Genomic DNA, 12500 nt, shown 5'->3' on the forward strand with positions numbered 1-12500 from the left:
CGTCGAGCTTCTCACCTTCATATAAATGAAAATATTCAGCTTTTTAAAAGAATTTATTCAATGTGTAATTTATACATCAATCAGCAAATGAGCTAAAACATAAATAACTGGAAATTACATTTCAAAACACAAACATGCAAAATATTTTCAGTGAAAAAACTGTCAGAAAAAAATATCCACAAATATGAACAAATGTAATAAATAGAGTAAAAAATGCCCAGAGTGTCAGAAAACATCATATTTATTAATGAAACGTGAAGACTGAATGAACCACACGTGTAAAAACAAACTGCTGAACAAAGCAGAGAAAAACACTTGAACATGTGGAGAGCTGATGGGACGGACATCTGGACCTCCACCAGATGTCCGTCCCTGACGTCTGTCCACCGACAGACCAGAGACACAGACGGGCGGGACAGGAAGCAGCGGCGTGCCGCTCTGTCTGATGATCGACTGAACCCAGTGACATGAAACGGGTTCCCTCAGAGTCTCTGAGGGAACCCGCAGGGTCCCATCTCAGGCCTCGTTTCATTTTTGTATATATGTTTTTGTATAAATAACATTGTGAGAACATGTTTCCGGTTAAAGGCGCCTTTATGCAGACGACACGGTGCTGAGATGTGTTTCAGCTGCAGGAGTCACTGGAGGTTTTTCAGTAAGCGCTCCGAGATCTCTCAGCGTTGGTGTTTTCCTTTAGGAGGAGATATTCGTGTATCCGGGTGAATGATGCTCTTTTGTTTAGAGTGCTTATTGAGCACTTGGTGGAAAATCTGAAGAAGGCTGAGACCTGTCTGTTTTTAAGTTTCATTGTCTCAGTGATATGTTCACGTCCATGATTCAGGGAAACGGGAGGTTCTCTGAGTGTAATCAGCTGACTTAAAACTGGACAACTTTCATTTTTGAGTCATCTGATGATTCATTTCTGAGGTTTATGGCTCATACAGGGTCAGAGAGGCACTGTCCTCGTCAGCAGAGCTTAATGTGACTCGATGTCCAAACAGCATAAATGGATCTTCAATCTTTGGGGTTTTCATCGCTGGATTTAAATGATGTTCTCCTCGGGATGAACTCAGGATTCAGCTCACAGGAAGTTCAGTCCACTGAATGATCACATGACCTCAGAGGAGTCTCTCCAGGATGGTTTCACTCAGTAGTTCCTCAGTTTGAACACCTTGCTGAGCCTGGACTTGGCGCTGGAGTAGATGAGGAAGGAGCCTTCGTCCGTGCTGAAGTCCTCCCAGTCTCTGCAGCCGAACGTGGGCAGGCTGTGGACAGGAACGAAGCCCTCATAACCCTGCCACCTAAAATCACACACAGAGGTCACCTGAGCTCAGGAAACACGTCACACCTGAGCAGATGAGCACTTACGCACCTGTAGACAACGCTGTTCAAAGAGTACGAGCCGCCGTCGTGAGAGTTCGCCACCACCAGGAACTTTTCATCTCCGATGGTGAAAAACTCCCAGTCCAGCGCACTGAACACACGAAGGAGGAGAACAAGACGACACACTGTGAAGAGCAGCTGTTTCTGGGATTTTTACAATGAACCTCTTCTTTAAAATATATTTACGTTTTCAGGTCTTAAATTAACTGAAGAAAGTCCCGAAAAACAAAGAAAAAAAAGATAACATGTTTCTACAGCTAAGCTTAGAAATCCTCAAAAATGTCCAAAAAATGACTGTTATAGTTCAAAAACAATAAAAAAAATAAAGTGGAAAAGAAAGGTCATCAATATCCTCACAAAATATTATGAAGTATAATAAATATAAATGAACACACATGTGCACATGAATTAATATAAATATAATAATATGTATTAAAAAATTATGTTCATAATATTTACGAATATTTATGGAATAATAAATAAATATAAAATAAAATCAAAAATCCAAAAATTCAAAACTAACAAAATCATCAAAAAGTGATAATAAAAAAGAACGAATAATGCAAATATAAATAATTTAATAAAGATATAAAATACTATGAACAAAATGTTGAAAAGTTATTAAAATGTGTTTTTTAATAAAATGTAAAAGATCTCAAACGAATGAATAAAATTCCAAATGAAACCTTAAACAAACATCAGGCCTCTCGGTGCTGATGGCTTCCTTTTAATGATCAGCAACGTTTCCACAGTGACTTTGAAATAAATGTTATTCATCCTTTAATCTTCGTGCTGCTCCTTTAATCTGCAGGTAAAAGCAGGAAGTGTATCTGAAGACATGTTAAATGAGCCCAGGTGTGACGCTCACCTGTGTGTGAGGATGTCCTGGAAGCGGATGAAGGTCTGTGTGAGCGCGTTCAGTTCGTACACAGTGGAGTTGATGCTGTAGACACTCGTGCCACGATCAGGGATCTTCTGACTGTTGGCGACGGCGAGGAAAAACCTGCCGTCGATCTGAAACGGCTCCCAGTCTGTCGCTCCGACTGTCTGCGGAAAGAAGGGGACACTCAGAGAACCAGGGTACGAAGGGTAACCCTCTGATAATCCTACACTTGGTGGGAGGGGCTTTGACTGCAGGAGTCCCTTCAACGCTGCTTTTAGTGGAGAAAGAAGAACTTCTCCTTGGCATGGTGGATGCTGATTGGCTAAACTTGGAGAAAACAACCACAACACGCTCTGTTTTCAAAACTCAGGGAAGCCAGAGGAGATGGAAAACAACAAGCAAGAACCAGAGTGACTCCCATCACCCTCTGGAACACAAACTTGGAGTAATCAGGACCCTACACCACCGGGCAGAACATGTTCCCTCTAAGCCTGAAGGGAAAAAGAAGGAACACACACATGTAAAGGAAGCACTCAAAACGTGCGGCTATCCTAAATGGGCGTTCTTAAAGTCAGCAAAGAGGCACAGAAAAGAAGACCAGACACCAGCGAGGGAGGATAAGAAGGACAGACGCAACAACATTGTCATCCCCTATGTAGCCGGCGTATCAGAGAAACTCAGGAGAGTTTTCTCCAAGCATGACATCCCGGTGTATTTCAGACCCAGCAACACACTCAGACACAAACTGGTTCACCCGAAAGACAAAACGCCAAAACACAAACTTAACAATGTGGTGTATGCTGTACAGTGCAGCGAGGAATGCTCAGACCTCTACATCGGAGAGACCAAACAACCACTTCACAAGCGCATGGCACAACACAGAAGAGCCACCTCCACAGGACAAGACTCAGCAGTCCATCTGCATCTAAAGGTCAAAGGTCACTCTTTCGAGGATGCCAATGTTCACATTTTGGACAGAGAGGACAGATGGTTTGAAAGAGGAGTGAAAGAAGCATCTATGTCCACTGTGAGCGACCATCTTTGAACAGAGGCGGGGGTTTACGACACCAACTCTCTGCCACCTATAATCCAGTTTTGAGATCCCTCCCAGACGCCTTAACACCCACTCACATCCTGGGCCATCTGACCTCAGGAATTCGCATGATAAGGTGGAGCCAGGTTTCACAATGAACACACCCGAAACTCTGGCTGATTGGGACCCACACCCAGTTTCCCACCTTGGCTCAGGCGATTAGAGGATCATCAGGGGGTCCTTTTGTCCCTCTGTGGGGGGTCACTCCCACTAGGTTTATATCTGGGACTCTCCACCATTTGACCTTAGAACTGAAGAAGCTTCTCGGACGAGAGGTGAAACGTCTTCAAGTAACTTAAAGAAGTCCAGACGCTTTTCTTTGCAAGCTCCTTTGACTACGATGACCTGGATGACTGAGAACCTTCACAGACAACCAGAGTGATGCTAAAGCTGAGTGCAAGCAGACCCAGCTGCCTGATCGTCAGGAGGTAACCGGAGCATCATGGCCTCCGTGTCTACCTGGATCCCTGTGTGATCGGACTGGGCTGGTTTTCACTCCCTCTGCTTAAACGGTAAAGGAAACAGGGTCTGTGTCCTCGGCAGGAGAGGGATGTGTGACAGCCTCAGATTTATAACGTTAACTGGTGACAGTGTGAACACACAGCTCACGTCATTAGGATGAGAAATGAGTCCATCAGAGGAACAGCTGAGAGTCAGAGGCTGAGGCGGTTTGGACACGTGCAGAGGAGGAAGAGTGGATATACGGGACGAGGATGATGAAGCTGCTGGGCAGGAGGAGAAGAGGAAGATCTGCACTGCAAAGAAGCTTAGCGCACACAGCTGTTAGGGTTAGATGAAGATTCCAGCTCATGTGCAGTAAGTGTGACCAGGATCAGTCACAGGGAAAAGCATCAGTTGAAAGTAGGTGTTTTCATCCCTGCTGCCTCCACTCGGGTGGGTGAACAAGTGTGTCTGCATGAATGTCAGACGTATGTGGGAAAGAAGAACTCGTCTGACTGCGAGGATGAGCCTTCTATCATTTAAAACACCAATGAGCACTGTGTAATCTATTACTTTGAATAGAGTAACGACTCCATCACTGCTTGTGAGCGTTGGGCTCACTGTACACACTGATCCATCCATTTTCTTCCACTTATCCACGGCAGCAGCCCAAGCAGAGAAGCCCAGACCTCCCTCTCCCCAGCCACCTCCTCCAGCTTGTGCCAGGGAACACCACGACGTTCCCAGGCCAGCCAAGAGATATAATCTCTCCAGCGTGTCCTGGGTCTGCCCCGGGGCCTCACCCAGGAGGCATCCTTGTCAGATGCTCAAACCACCTCGACTGACTGCTTTCAATGTGAAGGAGCAGCGGCTTAACTCTGAGCCCCTCCCTCTCTAAGGGCGAGGCCAGCCACCCTTCAGAGGAAGCCCATCTCAGGCCGGGCCCGGGGAGCGTCTGGTGGACTTTGGGATTCACTGACACATCACAATGAACTAAGGAGGCAGCTTTTAAATGAAGTCATAATTCAGTGCTTTATACGTTACTGTGAGACTATGAAACGCTCTGCTTCGTGCTGCCTGTGTGCAGCGGCTCGTGCAGCCTGCAGGGGGAGCTGGCGAGGTCTGGCTGGGTCTGATTGGAGCTATTTGCGGCTCCATTAGTCGTGTTGATGTCTGAGCAGTTTAATGCGTGCTGTGCCGGCTGTCAGCAGCTGAATTACAGGTTCAGGTGGTTTCATGATGCTTTAACATGTTTTTGTGGTTTTCAGAAGCAATAAAAGTCTTCTTCAGCGCAGCTGGAAACCCCCTCGCACACATGCATTAATTACACTGCTCTGGTTTCCTGTTTCATCTTTGACATCAACAGACTGAAAAACATATTTTCATCAGCGTAAGATGATTTTTATGACCTGCTTTCATGTGCACATCTGTCACCACATTAATGTTTTAAACAAGCAGCTGCGTCTGTGCAGGCATCGCTGTTTGCCAGGCTGCAGGTACACAGCGCTCATCATCATCACCACCTTCACCCTGAAACCCCACACACTGACTTTAATAAGACCGTTATCTTTGGTTGTTGTCACTGCAGGAGCGAATGATGCGACGGGTTCTGGGGAGGAGGAGCTAAAACAACTCAGAGCGGGGTCGAGAGTAATGGCAGCAGGTAGGTGTGAGAGTAAGTCAGCTCCAGGTGAACCTGAGATCACGCTAACAACACTGAAGCTCCAAGACCCTGCAGATATTAGGGGCGGGGCCTGTTTGACTGACCGGTGGATGGCGACACAGGCGGCTGTAGCTGCTAGCTTCACCTGAACTGGACCTCTGCACCGTGTTGACATCATGTGACCAGTAACATGGCTGTACTAACAGACCGTCCAGGAAGGCGGAGCGGCAGTTTGGTGAGAGAAATTTGAGCATTTTGATTGGATGTTAGCTGATTACTCACACTCTTCCAAATATGGTAAATTTTTCCAAAAAACAGCTAAATGAGGCTAAAACGGAGGCTTCAGAGAGCGTGATGTCACAATGGATACATCCACCATAATCCAGAGTAAGCGAGGTGAGGACGATCCAAACAACCTGCAACGTGCTCCTGTGATCCAGGATCAACGACGACCAAAAAAAACACTGAAGCTCAGAAATTAAGGGGCAAAAACACAGAAATATCAAGTGTGGCTGGAAAACAGCGTTTACCTGCAGAGGCACACCTGCACCAATCAGAGCCCGGCTGAGAGCGAGGTGTTTCCCTGAAGCTGTGAGTCAGCGTGGTATTTTTACCAGCCTGTGATTTGCGGTCGGGCAGCGTCACGCCGCTGCTGTTATCATGTGACTCACTGACAACATCCTCATTGTCATGTCTGCTCTGACATCTGCCAGGACTCACCTGGACAGGTAAGCAGCACCGCCCCAGCTAAAAACATCCTGAGGGGGGCGCTGTCCCGAGTTCATCCTCTGAAGAGGACGCACAAGATGAAACAATCCTGTGAGAATAAATGTGAGCGGACATGTTTCACTGTCCGCGAGTTCAGTGTCACAATAAAATAATCCTTTAAAGTTTGGCTCATATCGCTGAGTTTCAATATGTAGGATGATTAAACGATCCCAGATAATAAAAAAAGTTTGATTTATCGATGAAAAAGATCATTATGTGACAGAACTTAATAGATATGAGAAAAAATATCTTTCTTCTGAAATGTTTGTCATAAATCATTCATGTGCGAAGAAGCTACGTCTGTCACGTGTCCAGGTCTGCCAGACAGGAGACGCAGCATCTCAGGACTTCCTGCTCCATTAAAAATAGAAATAAAAATAATAAAAATAAAGTCTCATTTTTAAATGTTCTTGTCTGTAATTCAATCAAATAAAACAATCTACAGTTATACTGATAATCTCCATAATCAATCAAATCTATGTCTCTCATGTTCATCACTTTGACCTGCTGACAGGTCCTGCAGATTTATCAACTCAATCTTAGTAATCGGTGCATTTACTCGAATCCTGGGAGTTGAGAATAAAGAGATCGGTGGGGCTGTTCTCACAGCTGCTACAATAATGTTCAACATCCATGTTAGCAGGAAGTTAGCGAGATAGTAAAGATGACACACCACGGTGGTTAGCTGCAGAGCTGTGGTTAGGCTAATGCAAACAGATTAATTAATCTGCTGCTGGTTTGGATTACTCTGTGAAAACGCCCTGATCCTCAGCTGACACACCTGAGCTTAAAGACGTGCTGCACGTGACCAGAGCTGATGAACAGCAGGACGAGCGAACGCGTCGGTTTTATTAATGATGCAAACAGCCAAGGTCAACAAGCAGGCAGATTACTGAGTACAGATGACTTCATGTTCAGGAAACGTCTCTGGAGGAGGGTTTAACCAACCACGAGCCTCACAGCTGAGTCCAGCCTGCTTTGTGAACATGCTTTCACTGTCAGTCATCTACAGTCACCCACTGGTCGCTGCATCAGTGCTAGGAAACTAACTGCATATAAAAGAAGGATGTGACATCACCGCTGGTTAGTGAGGTCATGCTGCGAAGCCACAAACTGAACGTTATTGCTGTCACCGTGTTTAAAACCAGAGGTCCCTGGTGTGCAGTAGATCTGACTCGGAAACTGACCGATGCTGCATTCTCATTGGCTAATAACTCACCAATGACCAAACCCTATGTTGCTGTCCTCTGTGACTGTAACTGGACGATAGTTTCCAAAATGAGCTTCATGTTTCATTTACAGCTGAAACATGAGGGAAACATTCACTGAGCTCGAGTCAGCTGAGCAGGACACTCACAGACAACCAGAGGAGTCGCCCCCTGCTGGCCATTAAACGTTAGTGCACTTCCTCTTTGGTGTAACATTTCAGACCAGGAAGGTAAAAGGTTTACGAAAGCCGACGGTGGGGAGACCCTGAAAGACAGGCAAACACTGACCTGGATGCTCTGGAAGGTCTGGAAAGAACCATCCAGCCAGACGTAGATGGTGGAGCTGATGATGGTGGTTCGACCGTCAAAGGTGTTGGCCACCACCAAAAAGTGGTACGGCCCCACAGTAAAGAACTCCCAGTCGTAGGCTCCGGACGTCAGCAGAGTCTGGTTCACCTCAAATAGCTGCAGAGACAGGAGGGACGGGTTAGGACCGAAAACACGAGGACAGAGACGATCAGGAGCATCTCCTGAAGACCTTCTATGACTCTGTGGTGGCTTCTGCTATCTTTTATGGTGTGGTCTGCTGGGGCGGCAGCATCTCTGCTGGGGACAGGAAGAGACTGAACAGGGTGATCCGAAGGGCCAGCTCTGTTCTAGGATGCCCTCTGGACCCAGTGGAGGTGGTGAGTGACAGGAGAACGGCGGCTAAGCTGTCATCCCTGATGGACAACATCTCCCACCCCATGCAGCAGACTGTGACAGCACTGAGCAGCTCCTTCAGTGGGAGACTGCGGCACCCACGGTGTGGGACGGAGAGATTTCGCAGGTCTTTCCTCCCCACTGCTGTCAGACTCCACAATAAAGACTTTAACTGATCAAGCACACACATCCATACATATGCAATAATACTAAGTGCAATAATCCTTTCTGTCATCGTTGTATTTTTACTCAGTTGTATATAGTATTTGTATTTGTATTCTATTTTTATCTTATTGTATATTTATTTTATTTTATTCTACTGTATATAGTATATCATTTTATTCTATTCTGTACAGTTGTGTACTGTATTTATTCTTATTGTATTCTAATTTTTGCGTCATAACTTTTGCACTGTCCACTTCCTGCTGTGACAAAACAAATTTCCCACGTGTGGGACTAATAAAGGTTATCTTATCTTATCTTATCTTATCTTATCTTATCTTATCTTATCTATAAAGGACAGGAGAAGATCTCATGTTGTGACTGAACAGCAGCACCTTTGTGTCGGGGTTCCACCTGTAGATCACACTGTGGATGTTGTGGTTGGAGTCTCTTTCTGAGGACACACAGGGACACATTGACATGATTTCGACACTTCAGTTCTCGTCCATGTGATCACAGAGTAAAGCCAGAGAAGTGCATCCAGCTTAGAAGAACGAGTCGTCTAACAACGAGAAACACAAAACCCATCACATGAAATCTCCACGGAGATTAGCCTCAACAAAAGGGAATCACCGTCAGCTGCATCTCACACCTTCATGTAATCTGATTACATCTCTACAAAACCCTGGAACTGAGTCTCTATTTGTTTTTTGTACCTGACCAACACCAGATTATCTTCAGGAGCAACCTTGGCTAATTTCTTTTCAGAGTGACTAAGATGATGGACTCTGATCTGCAGGACCGTCCAGCTACCAAATGCTCAGAAAAACACAGGTCTGCGAATCACTGTGGCTGTGATAGAACAGACTGATGGTTTGGACTGTGCTTGGTGCAAAGACACAACCTCATTCAGTTTCTGTTTCAGGTATTTTACCCACAGACTAACAGGTAGAGATGACGACGGACAAATAACATGTTTGACCAAACTGTTTGGTTTACGGTTGAGACGAGTTTCTAATCTTCACCCTCGGTATGGAGCTCTCAGAGCTCTGTCACTGTTTGTTTTCCACGTGTTAAAAGCTGAGTCGTGCACAGACATTGCCATATTAAAGTTTGTCGTTGATGCTATCTGAAGGGTGTGTGTCAGTACTCATGGAGGTACCTGCAGGCCTAAACCTGCCCACTTTAAAGTTCTCTGCATGCAGACCGGAGGTTTCCTGGATGCACGTTTGTGAGAGGGATTAGCATCCATGAAGTGAAAATAATCCACGTGTTTAGTGATCCTGGTTTGTCCAGTTACAGTTTGAGTTCTGTGAAAATGAAGGAAAGAAATTCCTAAATGGTTAAAACAGTCATGGCGGTGATGTTCAGACCTGTGACTCGAATAAAGTCTCATTCAAAATCATTTCATCTGAGTTGACTTTTTTCTACAACACAAATGTATTTGAGTAAGTTTGGATAGTTTGGTTGGAGACACGACTGCAGACGACCTGTTTTTAAATAAAGACATTAAAATATTCTTGTAAATGCAGAAGTTTGAGGTTTGAACCATTAATGAATCTTTAAAATATCCCGTCTGAGTTTTCACAGCCTGCTAGCAGCTAATTATTTACCCGGCACAAAAGTCCCTTCATAATCTGCCAGTTTTTGCTCGTTTCATGTATTTAGCAGATAAAGAGGACAGAAAATCAAAGTTGGCCCATTTATATCGAACGTGTTGGTGCTGAGGTGATTTCGGCCGGTGCGCTGTGACTTCACCATCATTCAGAATAAACACGAGCTCAAACAGAGAGACGGCGCACAGAGGTGTGTGATCTAACCACAGTACACCTGCACAGCCTCAGCCTCAGGAGTGTTTTATCTTTACAGGAAGTGCACACATGAATGTGTTTGAAGTGTTTACACTGACGAGGAGATACGAGCTCTTCAAAGCTCCTGTTTGGTCAGGTGGAAACCTCGTATCTCCATCATCAAAAAGCCTCGTTTTAACCTTTAAACCCATCAGAAACGACCGGCTGCTCTGGAGCTCCTCATCCCGCTGCAGACACTCGTTAAACTCAGATACTTCCTTCACTGCGGAAAATACCCTGAACATGAAGGAAAATCAAATTGAACGAATAAATACTGCCGATCAGGAACGTTTGATCCTGAAAGTTCATCTTTGATCTGGAAATAAAAAGAAAAGTTTTATTAAAGGTTCTGTTTGCAGCATTTTTATGCATGAAATGTTTCGTTGGCCTCACAGACTGCAGGAGAGGGACATCTCGGGGCACAAAGAGCCGACGCCACTCTCCATTTATTATTTTAAAATTTTGATTAACTCGTGGCCTGATGATGTTCTCCTGTGGAGACAACAATGAGCTCTTATCCTGGTTTTGTGTGATGCCCCAGCAGCTGCAGTGATCCATTCATTTAAAATGAAAAAGACTGCATTACAGTCCACTTCCTGTTTACCTCGTCTGTGATTGGCCACGACCAGGAAGCTGTGGTTGTGAATGCGAAAGGCCTCCCAGTCCTGGGCAGTGTGAGTCTCCAGAGTCTGATAATGGACGAAACGCCGCCGCCGCCGATGCCACTGATAGATGACAGACCGCTCAGACCCCGCCTCTCTGAAGTTTGCCGCCACCACAAGAAAAATCTGAAGGACAGAAACACGGAGATGGATTTGGTTTAACATCACAGCGCCGAGCGGCCCTGCTCAGCTTTCACTGAACGACGACTCACAGAAGTCTGTGTGCGCTGCAGTGACCTCTGACCTCTGCAGAGACTGTTCCTTTACACACTTCTCTGAGTTAACAGGACTGAATACCTGCAGCACAATACCTGCACACAGCTGTGTGTGTGTGTCACACACTGTGCAAACAAGGCCAACACAATGTGCACACAAGGGTTCAAAGAGAATCAGCCTCAGATCTGTTTGTCCTCCTGTCCTCCGCCCTCTGAGCTCCATCCACTCCACGACTCTCAGCTGCACCACCGGATTTATTAATCATGTTTTAAATGTTCTGCCTGTTTCGCTTGATTAGATCTGATCCCTCTGGCCTGATGGCACTTTGTGTTTTCTGTCTGTGACAGAAACAAGCTGCTTCGTCCACCGACGTCCACGCCAAGGACCGCACACGAGTGTGATGTCAGACAGTATTGATTTTATCCAACAATAAATCGCATGATGGCACAAAGACATTTAGTTTCTATGGTAACAGCCAACAGAAGGACAGTTAGCGATTAGCTATAACTTCTCTCTGTTGTCAGCATGTTTACGTCGTCAGCTGACGCTCATCTATACAAAACACACGACACACAGAACATACAACGATCCGTGACTGTCGCAGTGACAGTGGGAGCTCGTGTCGTGCATCAGTCACAGCAGCACGGTGCTGGCTGCTCGTAGGCCGTGGGTGGAGCTAAGCCCACAGCTTTGTGCTGAGCTCCTTGTACTCCTCGTCCATGTTGGAGGCGCTCACCTTGTTGTCGATGGTGAAGTGTTTCCAGGATCGAGCCTCCTGAGTGCTGATGTTCTGGTAGAGCTGGAAGGAGGCGTTGGTCCACCTGTAGATACCTGAGCCGGACCGAGAGTCCCTGCCAGGGGAGACATGAGGGTTAGACTGAGAGGACAGAGACTTGTCCACAGCTGTTTCTGCTGCCGTGTTATTACTTGTTGGCTGCAGCCATGAACAGGCCCTCAGACGGGATGGAGAAGACCTCGACGTCCAGGGTCTCTGAGCGGGTGTACAGGTCCTGGTAGTCCTCCACGTAATCCAGACGCTGCTTACCTGCACAAACAGGTGATACAGCTTACATGGACAGACACGTCGCAGGCACATGGCATCATCGTCAAACCAGCCCCATCCCAGCGCTACGTTCACATGAACCCTCCTACACTCTGCTCCACTCCAACAGCAACTCAGGAAAAGTTTACTCTTCTCTTTACAGCAGACAAGTTAATATTATACCAGATCCTCTAAAATCATAACAATGTGTTCCTTTCTGGTTTGGTTCCAGAGGAGCTTTTTTAAAAACCTGAACCGTTTAAAATCATCATTTCTAATTTCTTACATACAGATTTGGCATCATGTCTATTTAAAACAACGTTTGTGATGTAAAGATTTATGCAATAAAATGAGCACCTCCTAACACAGAGTAAAATCACCCTCCTAATATAATGTGTTTTAGTCACATGACCCTGACATGTCTGAG

The 12500-nt window shown here is 45.7% G+C and overlaps 1 protein-coding gene across 2 annotated transcripts in view; it reads right to left on the reverse strand.

Annotated features, from left to right (window-relative positions):
* Positions 1 to 93: 93 nt before the first annotated feature.
* The window catches only part of LOC146651695 (thrombospondin-type laminin G domain and EAR repeat-containing protein-like), a 20189-nt gene continuing 7782 nt past the window's right edge, over positions 94 to 12500 (reverse strand). For both annotated transcript variants that reach the window (XM_085385415.1, XM_085385416.1), the window contains 8 exons: positions 11959 to 12076; positions 11768 to 11882; positions 10758 to 10941; positions 8699 to 8757; positions 7728 to 7904; positions 2252 to 2430; positions 1373 to 1474; positions 94 to 1301 (listed from right to left, as the gene is read on the reverse strand). In XM_085385415.1, the coding sequence (XP_085241541.1) occupies positions 1148 to 1301; positions 1373 to 1474; positions 2252 to 2430; positions 7728 to 7904; positions 8699 to 8757; positions 10758 to 10941; positions 11768 to 11882; positions 11959 to 12076 (1088 nt within the window). In that variant the 3' untranslated portion in view covers positions 94 to 1147. The remainder of the gene's footprint in view (positions 1302 to 1372; positions 1475 to 2251; positions 2431 to 7727; positions 7905 to 8698; positions 8758 to 10757; positions 10942 to 11767; positions 11883 to 11958; positions 12077 to 12500) is intronic.

This window comes from Rhamphochromis longiceps, linkage group LG16 (genome assembly GCF_057381845.1).
Source record: "Rhamphochromis longiceps isolate RC_006_pf linkage group LG16, R_longiceps_female_GT1.1, whole genome shotgun sequence".
Taxonomy (NCBI): domain Eukaryota; kingdom Metazoa; phylum Chordata; class Actinopteri; order Cichliformes; family Cichlidae; genus Rhamphochromis; species Rhamphochromis longiceps.